Genomic DNA, 22897 nt, shown 5'->3' on the forward strand with positions numbered 1-22897 from the left:
CTTCAGAAAACTTAACAAACGGAAAACAATTGAATCAATGCCAGGGAAGATTTAGTTTTACAAGGATGAACAGATACTCTGGTATTTCTTATCACAGAATCACAGAATGTTAGGGATTGGAAGGGACCTCAAAAGATCATCTAGTCCAATCCTCCTGCCAGAGCAGGAACACCTAGGTGAGGTTACACAGGAAGGTGTCCAGGTGGGTTTTGAATGTCTCCAGAGAAGAACATTCCACAACCTCCCTGGGCAGCCTGTTCCAGTGTTCTGTTACCCTCACTGAGAAGAAGTTTCTTCTCAAATTTAAGTGGAATCTCTTGTGTTCCAGCTTGAACCCATTACCCCTTGTCCTATCATTGGCTTACCATGCTACCAGAGAAAGCAGCTCAGAAGATTTCAGCACATTTTCTAGTTCACACTATTTATTTTAGCTACTGATTACAACTTTATCATATTTAAATGTAGTAATTGTACTGTGACCTAAAGCAACACGATATAACAGTTTGACTTCACTTAATTCTGGTCTAGGATAAAATGGACATTGATGTATTGGGCAGCAATAATTTCACAGAAGAACAGGAAACTGCATCAGGAAAATCTGATTCAATATACTCCAGAACTTACAAAGGCATTATAGTTTTCCTATGTAACAGGGAAAGTATCAGGAAATGTCGTATTGAAGAATTTATTGCGTTTTTCTTACAGAGGCACACTTGTCAAATCCACTGTTTTGGTGACAGGTTGCCACATTCATAAATGATTCCCAGTTCCATACTAGCCAAATATCGTAGCACAAAAGTCCATTTGCTTTCAGACTTTACAGCCTAATTATTATCTCTAAATTTCCCATTCTACCAGACAAGCTGCTGTTTTGTTCTGTGTCATATATTGCCACTTTTTAAAGGGTTATGAGCTCTCTGTGTGGAAAAATAGTGAAGAGACACAAGATCTGCTATTTTGTTGTACAAAGCTTCATCCCACTCCAAATCACCAGATTCTTAGATGATGATTCAGTTCTTCTCCACAGTGTTACAAACTGCAGGGAGTTTTTTTCCCTACACAAAAAATGGCACTGCATTGTGACTATACAAGGATTGACCCTGGTGGTCCTTGTTCCTCTTCTGTTTGGAGGTAAACAAGGGTCCGTGTAAACTTTGTGTAACATCTAAGAACTGTGCAAAAGGGGTGGGGGGTGGGGGGGCGGGGCGCGGAGCACAAGGAGAGAGAAGGTAGATGGGTGGGGGTGTAGGGGTATTGGTGGATGTTGCTCTACCAGCATATAAAATAAAGGTTAAAAAAGCATTTGTGTTTATGGTTTCCACTATAATGGAGATGCTATGACAATCCCTGTACAGCATTCACAATCTCTTCTCAGTTATTCTTAAGATAATAAATATTAAAAATGCAGAGATATGTAAGAATGTTAACCTATCAAAATAGCTGTCTTGAAACACAATTATCATATGCTTTAAGTTCTCTAGTCACCTTTCCCAAGGGAAGAATGATTTCTTGCTCTCCATAACATATCTCCCATTTACCAGATTAATATCTTATTTAACTTCGGTCTCACCTCTCCTACTGTCCCTTCACCACACCTCAAAGGTATTAAAAAGAAACAAGATTTACAGTGAAAAATTAAATATGCACTCCGAAACATTCTGAAATGTAAGGAAAAAACTGTAACAGTACTTGCTAGGAAGCAGTACACAAGTGGTGCAATTAGCACCACGTAGCTTGAAATAGAATGGAGCTGCATGGAATTTTTGCAACATTTGAAAAATGTCAATAGAGAGTTACTCTCAGCAAAGCACTTACCATGATATAACCACAGGATTTTAACAAACATTAGAAGATGACAAAGACATGCCATATATATCTATATTTACTCTGGTATAAAGATATACGCATACACATACAGTTAATAGATAAGAAAGGCAGACAGATGCCTCATTTCACAAAGTCAGTGATGCTAAAGTACTTAGCACCTCATCATATTGAAGGACTCAGAATCTCTAGAGTGTATGTAATACAGAGAGAAAACACCCCTCTGAAAACATTCAGAGGCAGATACAGGTTAGTTTTTTAACTGCCTACCTCTTTCTACTGAACATGTAAGAAACTGAAAAAAACCCCCACATTCGCTATTTGCTGTGTTTGGATGCAGTCCACCTCTTTTAGGCCGAGGCATCCAACCTCAGCAGACTTTGAATAGAGGCAGGTGAAAACAGTGGCAAAGTCCAGGACACCTGCTCCCCTCTGCACACACCCCAACAATCCCTCTTCCTGCTCTCTGCACAACTGCTGAGATGTCTGCCCAGTTGCCAAAGCAGCAGAAGTAATCACACTCCTGGCTGCACATCCCAGACCCAGCGAAACATACAGGGAGTGAATGCCTAAAGATTCCGTGGTGAACACAGACACACTGTCATACAGTGGTTCAGATTGGAAAAGACCTTCAGGAGGTCTCCAGTCCAAAAGTCCTGCTCAAAGCAGGGCCAAAACTGCATTCAGACAAGGTTTAATGTCTTATTATGTTCCTAGAGTACAAAACCTAAAAAACATCAGCAGCACTTTTTAATGGTTTCTGAATCTGAAATAATTTAGTTTGAATTTTAGTCACCAATGGTAGCAATTCTTCAAAAATTAGTGGTATGTTCAACAGCATGTTTTTCCACAAATAACTAATTCGAGGTTAAACAAGGTTTTAAATTTAAATATTAGCATAATCCACAGAATCTTCCCTCTCAATTATACTTCTTAATGTAAAAGGAATTTTAAGACAAAAGTACTAAAGCATGTAGTTAAGAAATATATGAAGTATATAAGGTATATAATACATATATCATAGAATCATAGAATGTCCTGAGTTAGAAGGGACCCACAAGGATATTCGAGTCCAGCTCCTGTCCCTGCACAGGACAACCCCACAGGTCACACCATGTGTCTGAGGGCTTGTCCAGTCTCTTCTTGAACACTGTCAGGCTTGGGGCCGTGACGCCTCCCTGGGGAGCCTGTTCCAGTGCTCCACCACCCTCTGGGGGAAGAACCTTTTCCTCATGTCCAGCCTAAACCTCCCCTGGCACATCTTCCTGCCATCCCTTTGGGTTCTGTCATTGGTCACTAAAGAGAAGAGATCAGCGCCTGCCCCTCCTCCTCCCCTGTGAGGAAGCTGTAGACTGCAATGATATATGTTAAAGTATATGCTTTGAAAAGTATTTGTTTAAAAGCAAATGATGAAAGAAAGCCAGTGGGAGAAGTAATTAATGTTGAGCTACATAAGTGGGAAGGATGGCTTGTGCTCTTGCACAAGAACTGCTCACAGGTGTTTCGCCAAAAAAATGAAAAACTATAATTCTCTAGCAGTCCTGAAACCATCCTTCTATAGAGAGGACATATCACTACTAGGCTACAGAGACAGACTCCCTTCTTTGGGTCAGTGTTTTTATAATTCCATTCTACACTGTAAAATGAAAAGTGCATCTGCCCCACGCAAGCCTTTAAATTGGTGTTCAGGGCACCCTCCTGGACCGGCAGGCGATACAATTTGAATCTTTACAAGCTGAGAAGGGCCCAGAACCCTCATTTTGAATAGTTGCTCAGATAGTACTCGAGGAAAGCACAACCATTTCTCCTCGAAGGCACGTGTGTATCCCTGTCTTTCAGGGAGAACTCAGCTACGGGAGAGATGTACACTGCACACACTCTGAAAATACACCACTGACTGAGCCCCTCAGGATGTAAATGCAACAGAAATGTAGTTTCTGGGTCCTGATTTCACTTAAATTCACTTAAATGTCACTTAAACCCCATTTTTGTGAAGACTAAGAAATCTTGGGATTGCAAAAGTATGTTATCTGAATACCTAAGCGGGGGGTTAGTGCATTGTTGTTTTCTTTTGTTTTTCTATAGGTGAGGGAAAGGAAGAGATGTTAAAACACCGAGGCAGAGAGTAGAGTCCTCACTTAGAGGGAACCCAGAGTTGGTTCCTGACCTCTACAGAGGCTACAGCCCAAGGTCAGCAAAGCAATACAACATATTATACTGTTACGGTCAAAAAAAAAGAGCGCTAATATACAAAAGTTAGAAGGACGAGCAAAGGTAGAAGACAGGGAGGGAGAGATTTCTTTGCACATTTTATCAATGATCTCCTGATCATGACACCGATTGACAGCTGTGTTAGGCAGGCTAAATGACAATACTCCCAGAAGGCAGGGGACAATTGCAACTTGTTTTCAGCATTAGACAGCCCAAATTTCAAAAAGAGAAGGCTTTAGGACCCCGGAGTCAGCTTTGCTGCCCATTTTATGACTGTAGGCAGCTGTTTTTGTTCTGCTAATCATTTTAGCTTCATAGGTTAAAAACAACAGAGCCACCATGAAGGACAACTTCCTAAGCTGGTACGAAGTTACCATCTTATCCTGTCCAACCAGGCAGTCATTGAGGCCATAAGCACACATTAACAGACAAATGACAAGACTGTAAGGCTTTGTCCTCAACAAATGTGAACCGCATAACCCTTTCTATCACATACAACTTCATATTGCCACTATTTCTCACATCTTCTCAGCTCCTAATCAATTTCTGCAGTAACTTATGCCTTATTAATTCAGATAAAACTGAATAGTATGCTGAGAAAGTGCAAACAGGCAATTCCACCACCAGCCCAAACTATTAATTTATCAGACAGCTTCCTATTGGGCATTGGAACAACTGTCGCTCAACCTCTAGATCTAAAAACTGAACCTCAAAACCAAACTACCCAGGTATTTCTATTAGAACAAGACAAAAAACATGGTGGGCAGAAATACCAGAGTAACAAAAATCTGTCTTTCGTAGCATTCCAGGCAATAATTTTGCATTTTAGTATTGTCCAAACTAAAGCAGTTCAAGAGGAACACCAAATTCTTGGTTTACAATTTAAATCAAAGCATCTTACTAAAACAGTTATTCCAAAAGCAATACAGTTTCTAATCACTCGCATGATTTAATACTCCTTTGAAAGCATAAAAGCATAGGGAGAAACTAAAAATTAACAGAAAACTTCTATTATATGCATAAACTAATCAAAGACGAAAAGCATGAACAAATTTGGAAACAAAAAGCAGAAAGCCTTACCTTGAAAGGCAGCTGCATTATGAGATATTAAAAATTTTAATGTAGCGCTTGATGCTTGAAGCACTTGCTGTATATCTTGCTTTGCTGCAGTCTGATATCTATCTTCCATCTTCTTAGTACAGCATGTCGGTTTTTTAGAAGTACAAACCTGGAGATCAGCCCCTAGAGAAAGAGATAATTACATTGATTGCTATGAAAGAGGAGTATGCAATACACAAATACACAGAAAACAGTTACATTTTTTTAAACATAGGAATAGACACATAACAGAAATACCCAAAGCTTTACAGACATCTGGTTTTGGTAAACAAAAAATAGAAGGAGATACTAACTAAAATTCTGTGGGAAGAGTACACTTACTACAGTCAATTTATGTCACATAATATAATTTCACTGACACTATAATCTTATTCCAGCTGTGAATAATGCTAACTAATGTTGGTAAAATACATGGAATACGCATTGTACATCACGCAGACTACTGCACTGCTGGGCCGGCTCATGGCTGGCATTCTTGTTCTTCTGTAAATCCTGGACTGGAGAGAGCTAACTACTGCTAAATAGTACAAATACATCAGTGGAAAGCCCATTCCTGATGAGTTTATAATTAATATTCTCACATTAACTTTTATATGGAGCAGTCCTGAATTCCAGTCTAATCTCTCTTACTGTGTTTCTCTGTAACGTCTAACATTCCCATGTACCTGTCATGCCAATTCACTCCTTCATTAACAGGTTGGGAAATATTAACAGAAAAGAGTATCTTTTCAAATTTTGGGCATGTTGAAATTCAAGAGGGGCAATTCAGTACTGTTATAACAATTGTCCGTTTCATTTTTTTTTAATAACTGGAGCATAATCAAGCATAAAAATACTTTAATGCATTGTTATCATATATTTAAAGTCTTTTTCGCGCGGTATGTAAACAAGGCTTTCTAAAATGAGGAAACAAACATTTAATGAAAGAAGAAAGGTGTGATAATTTAAATCATATTAATACGATATTTCACTGTCCAATCCAAATTTTGTTCTCAGATACGCTGTTTCGCTCACAGTTATCACAAGATTTCTACCAAATATAGTGAGAAACTTTTCTTATCTGCTCTGTGGACTAAATTCAACTTCTGGGGTTGTGCACGTATGCACTATTCTTTCTTCATAATAGGTAAAAAGGTAAGATCATGATCAGAAGAAAAAAAAGTAAGAAGTTAAAAAGTCAAAACTTAAATCCACATTGCCCTTGCCTCTATATTTGCTTTCAGCTCTTACACCACCTCTTTGTACTCAAGCTTTAATTTCCTACCACTAAATTCACAAGATTTAACATCCCTTTTAAATCTTTCATTTTTTTTTTTCCCCTATTTTTCTCCAGTAAATCATTCTAAGGTAGTATGACCATAGTTATGGGGAAAAGGAGGACTTACACATTTTGCACTCTAAATATTCCATTAATTATCTTACATAAATTATATGTTTTAAATAAAATATTCCAGAAAGCTAAAACAGAAAAGTAAAGCTACTGACGGCTGGACCAGAGCATTCTGGAAGAATGGCAAAGTGTTTAAATTCATTATATCAAACTTATGTCCCTTTATCCATGTGTTGGTTGAAGCGATCTTAATGAAGGGACTCCCACCCCTGTAAATTAACTTCAGCTACACAGTGGGGAAAAAAAAATGTTATTACTTACAGCAACCCAAATCATGAAGTAGGAACCCACTGTGTCATATTTAGACAGGTAGAAACGATCCAGAAGATTCCTTAGAAATCACATTTAGAAAACCACAATACCAGAATGAAATACATAAATGATAAGGGCCACAAAAATGAAACAAACAAATGAACCAAAACAAACAAACAAACAAACCAACCACCAGACCACGCACACACACACACAAAAAAACAACACACCACACACAAAAAAGTTATTCGAGCCCTGGATGAACACTTATATCTACAGTACTACACAAAAGTAACTTGATTCCCATGACAAAAATACAAATTTCCCTTGCTAATTGCAGATAATATGGTCTCGGATTTGCTGAACATTTTCTTCTGGCATCAGTGGTTTCCATCTTCAAAATTCCTGGTCCCTCCATCGAAAAGCAGGCGTGGAAGGAAGATATATTTGAACTTTCAGTGGTAAATGCTACAAAATTTCTCTTAATTCTTAAAGGATCTTTTCTGCTTCATGCTTTAGGTGATATGATGTAGGCTTTCAGACAAAACTAATTCATTTTGGTGAGAAGTGCTACCAAGGAATTGATATAACTCCTTTATATTTACAAAGACAAGCATTTGACTACATATATGCAAGAACAGTTTAATGCCCATGATAAGAATGTGTACCTTGAAATAAATCCATTCCACAGACATGAGCAGAAGTAAATGCCACGTTAAAGGAAAAGTAGCACATACTACTAAAAAAATCCTACTTACTACCACACAGAATTCATAAATCTGAGATTGCCTTCATGGTAGCATGCAAAAGTAAGAACATAACCTCTGGATGTGAAAATGAACTAAGCAAGTGATATCCCTGTAAATCTCCTTGAAGTGATTTCCAGTAGAAGTTCAACACACAGTGATTAGTACACCTACAAACAACAGTCCCGGAAGCTGAAACCCTTCACTATCACAAGAAAAAGTTAAAACATTATTCTAACGCAGGTACAAATCACTGAACTTCTGCAAGTATTAAGAAATTTTATTTCTTAAGTGTTATACTATTGCTACAAGGTATCTTTTTCCTCATACAGCTTGATGGTTTTGAAGGTTATTTATCTTCATCATTTATTTAAAAATAGAATTTCCATGTTCTTCAGTATGTAATTTTTTTACGGTTTACAAACTAAGGTCTCCCGGCCAGCTACATTTACAAATCTCTTGTCATGTGAAAACTCAATATATTTCATCCTCCAACATTCCAAGTCAGAAGAATGAAAATAATGCTGAAATATTAAGATGGTCTATTAAATTATCTATTTATTAACTACTCCAGTATTTATGTTATGCAAGCCAAAGAAAATGCTTAGTATCAGAGTCAGCCAAAAACAAAGTTGTTTCCCTTTGAGCAACATTAATAATCATCTTAAAAATAATTTTCTTACGAACATTGAAAGAAAGAGAGTTCACCAGTGCTCTACAACCTCAGAAACCACGTAAACATCTCTATACAGCCTCACTCTCCTCCATCTCCTCCTGCACACCCCATGCTTCCCCAAGCCACATTTCAATCCTTTGACCCCACTGCGTCCAGCCTCCCAGTCCATACCAGCTCTCCAAGCTGAGGACCCTGCACTGCTGACCATCCTGTCCTTCCTACAGAATTCCCACATTCCCGGTCCTAGACATCACCACCCCACTCCCAAAATACTGAAGACTTCTCTCATTGTACCTTTCCTTACAAAATAATGGCGTATCCTGCAATAGTCCAAATCACAGCCAAGGATAAAACAAAGCAGATGTAGAAACCGCTACATCATGTAAGAGCGGTATAAGTTCAACAAGGACAACCGTACGGTCCTGCACCTGGGAAGGAATAACCCCAGGCACCAGCACATGTCAGGGGCGGACCTGCTGGAAAACAGCACTGCACAGAAGAACTTGGGAGTTCTGGTCGACAACAGGTTGACCATGAGTCAGCGATGTGCCCTTGTGGTCAAGAAGGCCAATGGTATCCTGAGGTGCATTATGAAGAGGGCGACCAGCGGGTTGAGGGAGGTTATCCTTCCCCTCTACTCTGCCCTGGTGAGGCTGCATCTGTAGTAGTGTCCAGTTCTGGGCTCCCTAGTTTAAGAAGAATAAGGAACTACTGGAGGGAGTCCAGCTGCGGGCTATGAAGATGATCAGGGGTCTGGAGCATCCTTCTTATGAGGAGACACTGAGAGAGCTGGGTCTGTTCAGCCTGGAGAAGAGAAGGCTGAGAGGCAATCTCATCAATCTTTATAAATATCTCAAGGGTGGGAATCAAGAGGATGGGACCAGACTCTTTTCAGTGGTGCCCAACGATAGGATGAGGGGCAACGGGCACAGACTGAAGCACAGGAGGTTCCACCTGAATATAAGGAAAAACTTCTTTACTTGGAGGGTGCCAGAGCACTGGAACAGGCTGCCCAGAGAGGTTGTGGAGTCTCCTTCTCTGGAGACATTCAAGACCTGCCTGGACACATTCCTGTGCAATCTAGGTGTACCTCCTTTAGCAGGTGGGTTGGACTGGATGATCTCCAGAGGTCCCTTCCAACCCCAACCATTCTGTGATTCTGTAATGCAGATGAGCTACTCTGGATACAGGCCTCTGTGCAGGGGGAAATTGCTGCAAAGAAGCTAAAACACAATAAAAGTTGGGAATGAGCAGCAGTGGGAACAGATCAAGTCATAGGACCCCAAGCAACCACTGCAGATGCTTGTGCTTAAGACTCGCCATGTGTAGGACTTAGGCAAAAATGGAACCTGAACTACATGAAAATTTGTTTTTCTGCAACCTATAGCTGTAGCTACTATGACAGTTGTTTAAAAGTTGAAATTTTTTTTTCAAGGCACTGGTAATGGCTTCGGCAAATTTTAGACCTGGAAAGAGATAGTAGGTTAGTCAAGGGAATGGGTCAAGAGACCAGATTAGTAGTGCATGATTTAAATAAAGAAATGTAAGGATTAAAGCTATGTTAATCCTACCTGTTCCAGGGTTGACTTATGCTGCATGTGTATAAAACACATACACCTTCAGGTACAATTACCCTAATACAAAACATGTTTAAATTGACATTATTTAAGGAAATAAAACACTGCAACTTTCTATTAAACTTTTTAATTCCTCTCGTTCGTGATTAGATATATTTGCTGTCATATTGAATACTAATTAATTTAAATATTAGCTGCAGTAAATGAGACTTTGAAAATAGCATATTGTTAAAACAGCAAGCAGCAAACTGAACTAATATACCACCCACCTACAAACAATTTAAAGGAAGGATAAATAAGCCTGCAGCAATATTTACTTGTCACACCAGAAAGGTCTATCCACAGGTTCGACACATGGTTCTCTTTCTCCCATTTTTTTTAATTCTCAAAGAATATCACAGTATGAGATAAGCCAAGGTATAGTCTGAAGTATGCCAGCAGCAATACACCTAAGAAATAGTGTTTATACTGATAGCGATATTTACAGTATTACATTACAATGGCCTTTTTTCCTTTTTGGTTACTGAATATTACCTTCTGGTTGTAATGAAAAACAACTCACTATGGTAGAAAAAAGGCAGGCAGCTGTCTAGTCATGTAATAGACACTGAAAAAGAGAGGAACCACGTTATTAAGTTGTTTGGACACATTTCAATACCATACCAATTTCAGACGTACTGTATTCTTTATTCCCCTATATATGTTCTTTAGGTTCTCTTCTGAAAAGGAAAAGTTTTATTTATGTTTGCTTATTTTAAAATAGATTCTGTATTTTTAAAAGTTATTTCTGCATACGATTTCTCTTTAACCTTCAAACAAATCAGCAGAAAGCTCAGAAAGAATTAGTCGTGTAACCTGATCTATTAGTGTTTGTCTATTGGTCTCACATTGACAAACCAAGCAGTTTTACAGTTCTTTGCAGTACTTGTTTTTTTGCTGAAACTCCAATTCTGCTGTTCCAGGAAAGTCTTTTATCTTCATAAAGAAGTTTCTAGTCAGCATGGCTTATGAAGAAAAGAGTGTGGGGGGGACGGGCGGAGGGGGCAGAAGTCAATCCGTGATATTACAAATCTAGGACAGAGAAATTTTTAACCCTCATGCATGGATTTTGAGGTGTCTGGTACGTCATTATATTAATACGGCTGCTCAAACTTGCATTTGGTAACTAACAAATCCATTAATTTAAGTACAGCTGAATTGGGACTCTACAATGGAAATATCCTATTAAGATAATATTTTTGTCCTCTAAGATGGCCTCAAGAAATACAAGCTGAATAGCTAGGCACAAATTCATCATTTCATCAATATATCTAATCAGACAAACATCTGGATTAAATTATGAACTCCTATGTTGCTGAAACCTCTTGGGTTATTAGAAATTTTACTATGTGATATGTGTTGAAATTAACATCTGACCTTGCCCAAAGCCCATCTTTGTCAAGAAACATGCTCAGCACCTACTCAAGAGACTGACACAGAAGCTAACTCGGAGCAACCTGGAGTTTGGCTTTTCCTCAAAGCTGCCTCAGTTTTATGGGGACAAAAACACTAAACAAATTATTTCATTAAGAGATATACAGAATATAACCCATTGCTCCCATATTATTCTGAAAAAGGTCTCTCCACTCTTCCTGCAACGTGCTCCAGTTTACCATTAGCTTTGAGACTCCTCACAAAGGCTTTGGTTTCCAAACCCTTGTACTCTACCAGGCCCTGGAAGCAATCATTCTCAACATGCTCCTTGCTTCCAATTTCACAAAGCAGCCTAGGAACCCAAATCCACTCATCTCATGTATCTCTCTTTTATAAATATTTAATATAATTACCTAATTTTTATAGTTTATAGTTTTAATTGTAATTATATAATTTAATTATAATTATTTTTTTATACTTTATATTTAATATAATTACCTATTTACCTATAAATTACAAATATTTTCTAGAACAATTCTCAGTAATTTTCATCTTTCTTCATTTCATACTTTAATATTCCTAACTATGCTTATTTTCTTCTTAACCTCCAAAAATTTTAAGTACAATATAAGACCCCAACAAATCTGACAAAATATGAAACACGGCAGTAGTTTGAACTAGAATTAAATGACAAAGAGGAGGATAAATTAATATAGGTGGAACATAATGAATACACTCAAATCTGGTTTTCAAGGCTAGGTTAGCTATTTTAGTATAGTTGAAGTGAAAAGCATTAAGAATCACAAGGATAATTAAAAAAATAAAATTAAACACTTGCATTAACATCATCAACAAGAACTTATATTTTCTAGCTGTTCTCTAGGGGCACATAGGCAGAGATCGATCACAGTCTTTATTTACCATAGCTTTGAACGAGGTCTATGATCTTAAATACTAGTCTGAAATATCAAGTATATCTCTTTTAGAGCATCACAGAAGTGTTTCCATGGTATTCAAAGTACTACAAACAACTATTCTGCCCTTCTCTATGACATATGTCATTGGTTTGTTAAATGAAGAAGCGAGGTTTGTACTTGGCTGGAGTTAAGTTTGACCCAAATAAAGCGTGGACAATGCCTTTGGGTTTTTTGGTTTTGGTTTGGTTTATGACATCTTTAAACATCCTCTGCTTTTTTTTCTCTTCTGTGTTGGTTTTTTGTTTGATTTGGGGGGGAGGGGGTCGGTTGGTTTTGATTTGTTTGGGTTTTTTGCGGGTGTAGGGGGAATCAGCCATATGATTCGGCAGTTCGCTAAATTGCCTCAACTGTTACTGAAGAGCCAGAGTAAAATTTTTGGCATGTTGCCCCTCAGGGAAAAGTATGACAGCAGCCACAACACAAGACAGACAACACAACTAAAACCCAACTAATGAAGCAACTCTTCAAAGCATGCAGAGTGCCCACTTGAAGCTGATAATTCATAACTTATGTTTCTGCTGCTCTTTTTTTCTGCTTTGGAGTTGTCTGCACAAGGGCAATGCACAGTAATCAGAGCACAACAGTAGAGAAAAAGGGCTCCTGAATTTTAACCTTGGCAGCACCACGGTGGTGATGGGATCGCATGATAATTTCATTTGTGATTTCTTCATGAAGTACAAATTCTGTTAGGTGGTTATTGGTCTGGGCTTTGCGTGGGTCTGGGCACATCTTAGCTGTGGGATGCTGCAGCACTTCCCAGACACTGGGTCCCCACAGGGGTACTGGCCATGTATCAGCTCCATACTGAGCTCCAGGCACTTGATGTTCTCCTCCAGCACAGGAATAGGAAGATTTACCCACACAGGCTGCGAGGGAGCTGGGGGAGACACCAGCCAGTGGATGAAGTGGGTCCTGCCAAGCAATTTTCACACAGCCTCTCTATTTCCCCTCTCTCCTCGTGTAATTTCAGGACTACTGTACACTATGGTTTAGTTGTTATTGTAGTGAAGATTAATTCACTGATGTTAAAAAGAGGAAAGTGCCACAGTTGTTTAGCTTCTTGCATCAATTAAAGTCATTGATGTTAAATACACACACAGATATCATGCTTCTACCTCAAGCCCCTTCTCTGAAAATGTGAAGTGTTAAACTGTATATCTTCCTGATTGGCTTTAGGCTCTAGATTTCCTGATCAAAACTCATTTTTCTTCTTTTTGACCTTCATTTCGGAACACATTTATCACAGTAAGGTCACTACATTTAACTCAAGTCTATTCCTAGTGCAGAACAAAAAGAGAGAAAAAAGAATGCCACGTTTTCCTGACGCCACCCTCAGTTGTAACATACACCATTTTGTTTTACTAACAACATGAAAGCATTCACATTTTACAGGGCCCAGAGTCCGGGTATTGGGGAAACAGAGCCCACGCTAATATTCAAGGGATCTTCAGCAGTGGAGGAGCTTGTGAGACTAGTGAGCGGGTGCACATATCTGTTCGCTAGCGAACATTAAGCTGGACCAACCTGATGGAGCAGAGAGCAGGAGGTGACTGGCACAGCAGTTAAGGGGAATGGTTATTAGACTGGAAGGCCATAACACTGACATTCGTGTGCTTGTAATTTGGAAAGGAAGAGAGTGTTTTCGCTAGCAACCGTCACCAGTGAACTCTCAGAGTGTACCCAGCAGGGCTTAAGCAGCCAGGAGGAATTTCCAGGAGCAGCACCTGCTGGATTTGGCAGTTCCTATAACATCCTTAACACCAGGAAACAAACAGGCAAAGCTGGAGTTCTGCACATGCCTGAAAGACACAGCTGGAATAACTTGAGATGATGAAACAGCTTTAGTGATCACTGTGCAGCAACAGATGGCTAGTATTTAAAAACAGTAAAAAAACACCTCACTAATGTGTATATAAGATGACCTACCTTACCCTCCAAATCTTAGCAGATAGTAACTACATATAAATCTCCTCTCTCTGCTTGGAACTGAAGATTTATGAGAGAAAACCTGATGAAGTGTTATTATCAGGTTGCCTCAAATGCAAATAATATTGTGTTGCATATAGCATCATTTTAGTCAATGGCATTGTTGTATAATAAACCATGATTTCACAATCAGAAGTGTATCACTGAGTTGTTAAACCACGGAAAAATTAGAACTTCCATTATTTCTCATTCTCCTACTGATTTGATATGTCTCTTTCACAAGTAAACAGCTTTATTTCTTAGAAGCAAATTATCTCCTTTTTCCTATTAATTTCAGAAAAGCAGATCTTGCACAAAACCTTTGGGCAATTTTTCTACTATGTATGACCTCTCAACAACTACATTTTAGTTATTAACAAATAATACACATGTCATCTGCTCACGTGCAATTCCATATATATATATAGGTACAGACATACCTAATACTTGTTTAGTATTAAAATTAAATAACTTAAAGATTAGCTCTATTACCCAAAGTGTGCTTAATATTTTAAACAAATGTTAGGCACTACTTAGCTTTCAAATCTTCTGCACTTTGCCTCTTGTAAAGCGGGAGCTAATATGAAATTTTTTCTAGGCTTATGATGGGCTTTAGAATAGCTTCGACATTTAGACTTAGAGCAAAACTCTAAAATAATAATGAATATTTGTTTATGGTTTCAGCTGACTCTTCAATATTCTTTTATTCCCTTGATTTTATGATAAAAAATTTTTAAGCAGCATCTTATTAACACGGATATCATTCCCAACCCTAAGGGAACTTTTTTTTATACTTTAAGACTGCTAATCACGTACATATAAAGAACATTATATTGATCTACTTCTGTTCCAGTTCATTAAACACAGCTGCTTTCACTGGTCAGGAAGAAGTAACCAAATACAACATGGAAATGAACCGAACTGACTAAGAATGGAGTGGTTGCTCAGAATCCACAGAGTGGCTTTGTAGTTGTTTCTTTATTGAGCTACAGAACAAGCAACAGCTTACGGATAATGTTTCAAAAGAGAATATGTAAACCAGCAAGTGAAACAGGTTATTAAATTTCAGTACGGCAAATGTTAAAAAAACAAAACAAACACCACTTATTTTCTGTGTTTTCACATCTAAAAAGTCATCCTATCTTCTAGAAGAATTGTTTTGTCGATAACCAATTATTTTGAAATACAGTAAGAAAACATTTTCTGCTCCAATAAGGAATATTGGCTCTTTTCAGTACCAAATTCTGAAGGCTCTACACTGCAATCTATTTTTAGACAAAACCACAAGACAGCAAGAAGTGAAGTAACTCAGGCTATAATAAATGTTTATTAACATAAACAGTTACAGTATAGGAAAAGTTCTACAACTGAAAACAATCTATATAAGTGCAGAAAAGGCAGTTCAACAATAATAAAATGTAACTATTCTCGGGTTTAGGTTTACCTGTTTCTAGAAGATCTGGAACTGATTTCAAACTTTCGTTCATGGTCTCAACCATACACCTCCATATTTTCAGTACCTTGAGATAAACAAGTGCTGACAGGATGAGGATGTAAATTGCCAAGAAGAGAAAATACCAGATGTGTGGTAAATTTCTGCCTGTCTACTTAGACAAATACTTCCACGAGATCAAATCCAGAGTCTAAAAAATCCCAGACCTGACCTAAGATTGTCATGATAAGCAGTGCCTGAAAACAGTTGTTCAAACCAATGGTTTATCACAAAATGGATTTGCAACCTGTATCAGACATGAGTCCTTCTCATGCTTGCCCTCTAATATCTATTAAGTTATTTTTGTTACAACCACCACTCCAGACTCAGCATTAATCGCCAACATTACGATTGCTGTAAAATACTTCAGCATTGCTAAATAAAAGAGGCAGGGCTCAGCCTCAGGCCCCTGGCCTTGACTGTCCACACTGTTGAACTATCACCTCACCTCTTTCTGTGACTCTGCTCAGATGGCACCAGGACTTCTCTCAATGCAGCGTCCAGCTGCCCTTCTAGAGATGGTGCGTTCTTCAAATTGCTTTCAGAGGATACCACAGGCAACACTGCAGTAAAGGTCTGGCTCTTTCGTAACATCCTTTAAGACCATCATCCTACCAGCAGGCACCCTAGCGAGGTATAGACATCCCTCCATGCACCCACGTAACGTGCAGTCATGTTACACCACACTCGCTGCCTGCAAAAAAGCTGTCCTTTTTTTTAAGATTGTTTGACTTGCAGGGAAAGGGAACGCCAAAAATTCATAGTGCCTTGGCATTACAAGAGCATTATACTGGACATAGAGAAGACTCAAGAGCAAACACTATCAAGTGAGGACAGTCAGTCCCTTCTACAACAATGTAGACGTGAGCCAATCTGTTCCACTCTGCACAAGAACCAGGAGTTGGTCTTCTGCCCTCTATTTAGCAGCATGGACACTGAAATATGGCAGATAGAAGTGGGAAAACTGCTATGTAGTTGAGCTCATTTTTTGTTTTTTTAATCCCCAAATGTTTTAAGAATTGTTTCACAGTGACCTTTTTGTGGATCCAGAGGTGCTCGCATTCAGGAACCAACAGTGTATGTTCACACACGCACAAAAATATGTTGTAGACAATGGTCCTTAAAAAAAAAAAAAAAAAAAAAAAAAAAGAGAGAGACATGATATAATGAACATCAATAAATGATATGACAGAGCAATTCAGTTTTTGTCTCCACCTAAAACTTTATCTGGAGATCTGAATGTCAGTTTGACAAATAGAGTAACGAGGAGTGCCACTGTCTGCACCCATCAAGAAGAAAAAAATTTTCTCAATTAGACTTCAAACAGAACAATAATCTAGATTACCTGAATGTAACTCATATTACAAAACCAAATTAAAATTCAAAGGCAATCTGATCCGGCTTTTAAACTGACTTCCATTGTTAAATTAAGCTGCATTCTCAAAAATATTTTAACTTGAATTAACAAAAGAGTATTACACACCAGCTTTTTCTGATATCACCTCATCCTTCAAGTAAAGTTTGTCTTGCTCATTCGATTCCATATCCATAACAATTGTCTATCCAAAAGCTTTTGCAATCACAAAGTCTTCACTCTTTATTATGCTTCTTGTTCTCGTAACTGTACACATGACCTCCTAAACGCGCTGAAAAGAAACCTAGATTGATTCTTGGGAGGGGAAAAAAACCCCACCAAACACCCACACCCACCAAAACAAAAACAACAACACAACACCCCCCCCCCCCAAAAAAAACCCTGTTGAGAACTTAGAAAAATATCTCCAGCACTTTTTTCCACTTCATCAGGAAGTGTTTGTTTGATTCTACAGTTCCAGCGAACTTAACGTTTTTCAATAAGCCATGGAATTCAGCTTTTTGGTGCAACCAGAAGCCTGACAGTTTGTTCACTGATGTAACAACCGGAAGCCCTTTGTCAAGAAGGCAAGGGTGACTGGTTTACTGTCCATCCCATTCTGCTGTTCTACATATTCTGAGAGAAGGAAACAAAAGAAGAAAGAACAAGAATCTGTCTGAAAAATTAGCAACTGAAATCAGCTAAAAGCTCTAGCTCTACTAGCATATATGCGGTATAAGAGTAGAATTCTTCCATAAAGTTTTTTAGGTTACAAAACCAGAAATTAAGCAGAGAAAATAAAAATATGTTTAAAAAAAAGCATTCTGCAGACAACTAGTTTTTTTAAAATAACCCAAGTTGCATATATCTACAAAAATAATTTAAAAAAAAAAAAAGAAAAAACACCACACACACACTTTGAGGACTTTTTATATTTAATTCATGCTTTGCACGTTGGTTGATTCTCCAGACAACAAAAAGGGTCTGTTAGGATTTTTAATTATTGAGGCTTTTCTGTACAGTCTCAACAACACGGCACTTGTAGCACAGACCACACAAGAAAAAATGAAGTATTTTTGCAACTAACACCTAAAAATCAGTATGAAAGTGTTTCAATATACTATGCAATGGGGGTGAGCATAAGTCTGTACTACAGTTCACAAATCACTGCTACAAATACTGAGCACAGCCAAGTTTCTTCATTGCTGGGAGGTCGCAAAAAACCAAAAACCAAACAAACAAAAACAACAACAACACAACCACCACAAAACAAAAACACAAACAAAAAAAACCCACAACCACACAACTTGGTTTTGTTAAAGAAATTCATTTGTCTTGATTATTAGTTGCTGGTTTCAACACCAGGATATCCTGTGTTACATGAATGATAACACGAATTCAAAAGAACACCTTTGTGCACATATCTGGCATTTTTGCATATGATAACAGATATTTTTGCTTCTTTAAAGATGCATGAACTACACACAATCGCTGCAAAACTAATTATATAAAATAATGCATGGTTTTTTGAACTAACATATCTTCAAAATATGAACACATGGCAGACCTGAAATGAAACAGAATTATGATTTCCATGATCTGCAGATAAGGCTGCTTAGTTTTTAAGTACCACTAAGAAAAGTAAAAAATGACAATTGTGAATGCTATAGTCTTTTATTTTAATATAGACAATGAAAACAAGGCCTATATAAGCCAATTTCTTCCCTATAATTTTATTGACTGTAGAGGTAGCCTTCCACTGTATACAAATCCATACACCAACTAACATTCCCACTCTTTCAGCTGGCGATCCTTCTCCACGTAAAAGGTGTGGTTCAGCTTAAGACATTTAAACAAAGGTGTCCTTGTACAAGCTAGGTCAAAGGGACCACTAAAATAAAGAAATGTCAGCAATACAAGAGAGGCAAAGGGTCTACACAGCTTGGTCTGAAGTCAACACCTACCATTTGATAGCTGAGTAGCTCCCAGATGCCACCGGCTGCACTGACTGTGCAGAGCAGCTGCCCACAAGGCAGCATCTGAGATGCCACAAGTATCCCACCTCCTGCTGCTCTAGGAAAACCTGAGTCTCCCAGAGGTATCGCACCTGCTGGCTCCATGGGGATGTTCCAGAGACTTTAGGGAAACTCAAATGGTGCCAGATGCCTACATTTAAGCAACTGAGTTAAGGGCAGATTGGACACCTGCTTTCACAAGTGGACATCTACATAAAGTGTTTATGTGTATGTATTACACACAAACACATTTCTAAGTGCCATCAGAAAAGGTTTTAAAATATTTTTCACTTCTTGCCTCATAAGAAGGCTTAATATAGATCAGTAGCAAAAGTGACATTTTTTTCCTCTTCACATTCTGTTTCCAGCCTACGAATACCTTTAATCACACCTAAACCTTCTAAAATACTCATTTAATCCCCATTTTCTTGTCATCTCTAATTCTGAATAGATTTTATTGCTCGCAGGTATTTGTTTCATGTACCTCTGCAATCAAAGCTGCTCAGAGCAAGAACTCTGATGCTTGTCCTCAGCTCCTTGAGGGCTGGTGTTTCCCAGGTTGCCCACAGCCATGTAATTCCTTCAGAGAGTGACAAGCTGCTGAGCACACAGCTGCACCGCACCTCCTGCCAACCGCTGCTTGCAGGGCCAGCAGCGGAGAAAAGAATTATTTTATTACTCTTATAATTCAAAGCCAGATTTTGATTCAGGAACAGGAAATACAGAAAAGTCAAAAGAAGAAAAGGAGAGTGGTGTTATAAAAATATTATAGGGGGAGGGAGAAAAATCAGAGAGCAGGGCAAAAGAAACATACTATAAGGCACCATATTCTTTTCCTCTTGAGACATGTTTCCTCCCTACCCCTGCTATATAAGTGAATGTATGGTATCAAAATAAATTACAATGGCAGAGAAAGTGTAATAGTTACATTAGCCTACGGAATGAGAAGAATATAGACAAACTCATACCATATCATTCATACCGATGCTATTCACAGAAATCAACACCAAAAAATGCAAATCACTGACAGGACTTTGACTCAGATTTCTCTTTCCAGACATCTTCATTCACACAGTGTCTAATCATGCTTTCCAATTAAAGTGTTTATTTTCTTTTTAGTGAAAAGAATAATAACATCTTTAGCTAAGGACAATGTAAGAACCCAACATCTGTCATCAAATGTACTGGTAACCTAAATATAGTACTTTGATTTGTAAACTGCACATGCAATATTGAGTGTCTTAAGTTTAGAATTATCCGTTATGTTTTAAATTAGAGTCATTTAAAAAAACCTGTATTTTGAAGTGATTCCTTTAGGAATAAACATAGTATGCCTTATCTCAGCTCGTAAAAACTAACAAAAAAACTCACGGACTATCCTATTAAAAAAAAAAAGAAAAGGAAGAGGCTATTGATATTTTAAAGTGAGGAGAATGTTAATTCAGCTTTTGTTACATGAAGAAATTATTTTCTGGCAGGAAAGCATTGACTCACATGTTCTAGTTAACTTGTCATCTAAACACAAACACACTTTACAGATGTGTGGGGGGAAAAAGAAAAAATCTCTGACCATGAAAATATCTGCATTTTAGTTTTGTGATTAGCACATCTGAAATCAATTGAGGTTTTCACAAGTCTGAAAAAAAACCCCAGATCTAAGAAGGTGTTATTACATATACACTTTGTCACGTCATTTAGTATCCACTTTTAAAAAAGTTCCTTTGTTGATATCAATGTTAGGATGTACTCGAATTGTCAGGAAGACATTACTTTCCAGGAATTTTATTGTTACATCTATAAGCAGACGTTCAGTAGACAAAACGTGCAGGTCCACTACTTCCAGTGGTGCAAATCATTCTCATTTCACACAACGGCAACTCCACCAGCCCAAGACGCAGTTCGGTGTCTTTCCCCTTCCTTCAGGGTTTGCTCGGGCACCGACGTACCTGTGCCTGCCCACGGACGGCTGACAGCAGGGTGACCCCCCAGCTCAAATTGGCTCCCTCCTCTGCGCGGCACCCCGTACGGCATGGAAATGGGCACCAGGGGATTTTTGGCAGGTGTCGGGGTGCTCCCATTTTTGCAGAGCCCACACCCCGAGGAAGGAGTCAGACATCCTCCCCTCCACCACAACGACCCCATCAACCCCCGATGTCGCTACGGAGCCAGGTCCGGCCGCCCGAACGCTCCCCGGCCGCGGCGACGGGCGCAAGGACGCGGACAGCGGGTGACAAGAGATGCCCAGCGGAGCTGCAGCCCCGCTGCCGGCACCAGCCACTAATCACCACCAGCGGCACCAAATTCAAACCCGCTGTCCCCGCACACCGGCAGAGCAGCCCCCGGCCCCCGCCGCTCCCGGCGACCTTCCGTCCCCGGCAAGTTTTCCCTCACCTGCCCGCGGGGACTCCGGGATGCCTCTCAGGGGGCCGAGCTGCCGCAGCTGGAAAACTTTCCGGACGCCCTCGCAGCTCGGCGGGGGCTCCGCATCCCCCGAGGCGGCGGCCAGGAGCAGGACGCCGAGCCTGAGGACGCTGAGACTCTTCCCCCCCATGGCCCGCCCGCTGCCGCAGGGACCGCGACACAGGCGCCCCCGAGCCGGCCGGGCCCGTGTCCGCCGCCGCGGGGCGGGGGGGGGGAGGCTGCCGGTACCGCCCCCGCCGGACCCTCCCCCGGCCCGGCCCCCGCCCGCTGCTCCCCCCGCACGAGGAGGGGCACCCTGGCGCCGGGGGCGACAGCGGGAGGGCGCTGCCCACTGCCCGTGTCGCGGTGGCTTCACACCGCCCCGTCGGGGATTGGGGGCGGGCACGGCCCGTTTGGGGAGCGGAAGAGACCCCACCTACTAGCCGGAGTGTTGGGGGTGCGGGGTGGGGAGGAGAAACCTGCAGGGGAAGGAAGCAGCGCATTGGTATGTAAGCAATAAACCCCAGCAAGCATCAAAAAAGAGATATTTAAAATAATTTGGAGTGCTTTTAGGAACTATTCGCAATAGCCTAACAAGCAGGCAGTAACATACACAATTCAGTTTGGCTTCAAATGCCAGATTTTTGCTTTTCCGACAGAAGTCTCCGAGAATTCAGCTAACTTCAAGAGGTCTTCAAAAGTTTCAGTTATCTCAGGCAAAAGTGACAAAGGACCAGTTTACAAAACTCTCTCATGTTTACAAGCCAAAGGCATCTGTCAGAGCAGACAAGGAAGCAGCTGGGACTCATCAGGTTATCTTCCAAATAGCTTCCTTGATGTCAGAGTTAAGAATTCCCTCCATGCACAAATTTAAATAGCACACCTTATAGCCGGAAAATGTTGTCAGTTTTGAAGCAGCTGGTGGTCGTTCAGCACTGTACAGCACCAGTTTATCCCAGCTTTCACTTAAAAATAAATCTTTTACCTGTGGCAGCAATTTCAGCACAAGACTGCAAAAATATTTCTAAGTGTGAATTATTCTATGCATCCATTTGAATACAGGCAACAAACTGAAACACCGGTTATTACAACTTGCACTAAAGATCAACCATTTCTCTTCCGAACAAAGCTATAAAAAAAGGCCATTAAATTAACATTATCCAGTCTGAGTGACAGTTTGTGAGAAGCAGAGAGGACTACTATTTCCTTTTTTGAACCATCAATACTCCTGGACTTGGCAGCTTCTTTCTGTCAGCAAGTTCCAAGATATATTATCCAAAATGTCTTTTAACAGAATTTGTTCTACTGTTTTATACTGTTGATATAGGGTGAACACAGATGACAGGTTACAATCTTCTTGATAAAGCAAACTACAGAAAAAGACATTTTATAGGCCACTCATGAGGAAAAAGATGGGGAAAACACAACAGGGAATCCCACTGCAAATAACATTTGTTTTAGATAAATAAGTAGAAATAATTTTTAA

The 22897-nt window shown here is 39.5% G+C and overlaps 1 protein-coding gene across 1 annotated transcript in view; it reads right to left on the reverse strand.

The window, feature by feature from the left end:
- Positions 1–21562, reverse strand: part of GPC5 (glypican 5) — a 685893-nt gene extending 664331 nt beyond the window's left edge. Inside the window, exons 1-2 of the mRNA XM_065655261.1 lie at positions 21403–21562; positions 5116–5277 (exon numbers count right to left, since the gene is read on the reverse strand). Coding sequence (XP_065511333.1) covers positions 5116–5277; positions 21403–21562 — 322 coding nt within the window. The remainder of the gene's footprint in view (positions 1–5115; positions 5278–21402) is intronic.
- Between the last annotated feature and the right edge of the window lie 1335 nt (positions 21563–22897).

The sequence above is a fragment of the Caloenas nicobarica genome, chromosome 1 (genome assembly GCF_036013445.1).
Source record: "Caloenas nicobarica isolate bCalNic1 chromosome 1, bCalNic1.hap1, whole genome shotgun sequence".
NCBI classification, from domain to species: Eukaryota; Metazoa; Chordata; class Aves; order Columbiformes; family Columbidae; genus Caloenas; species Caloenas nicobarica.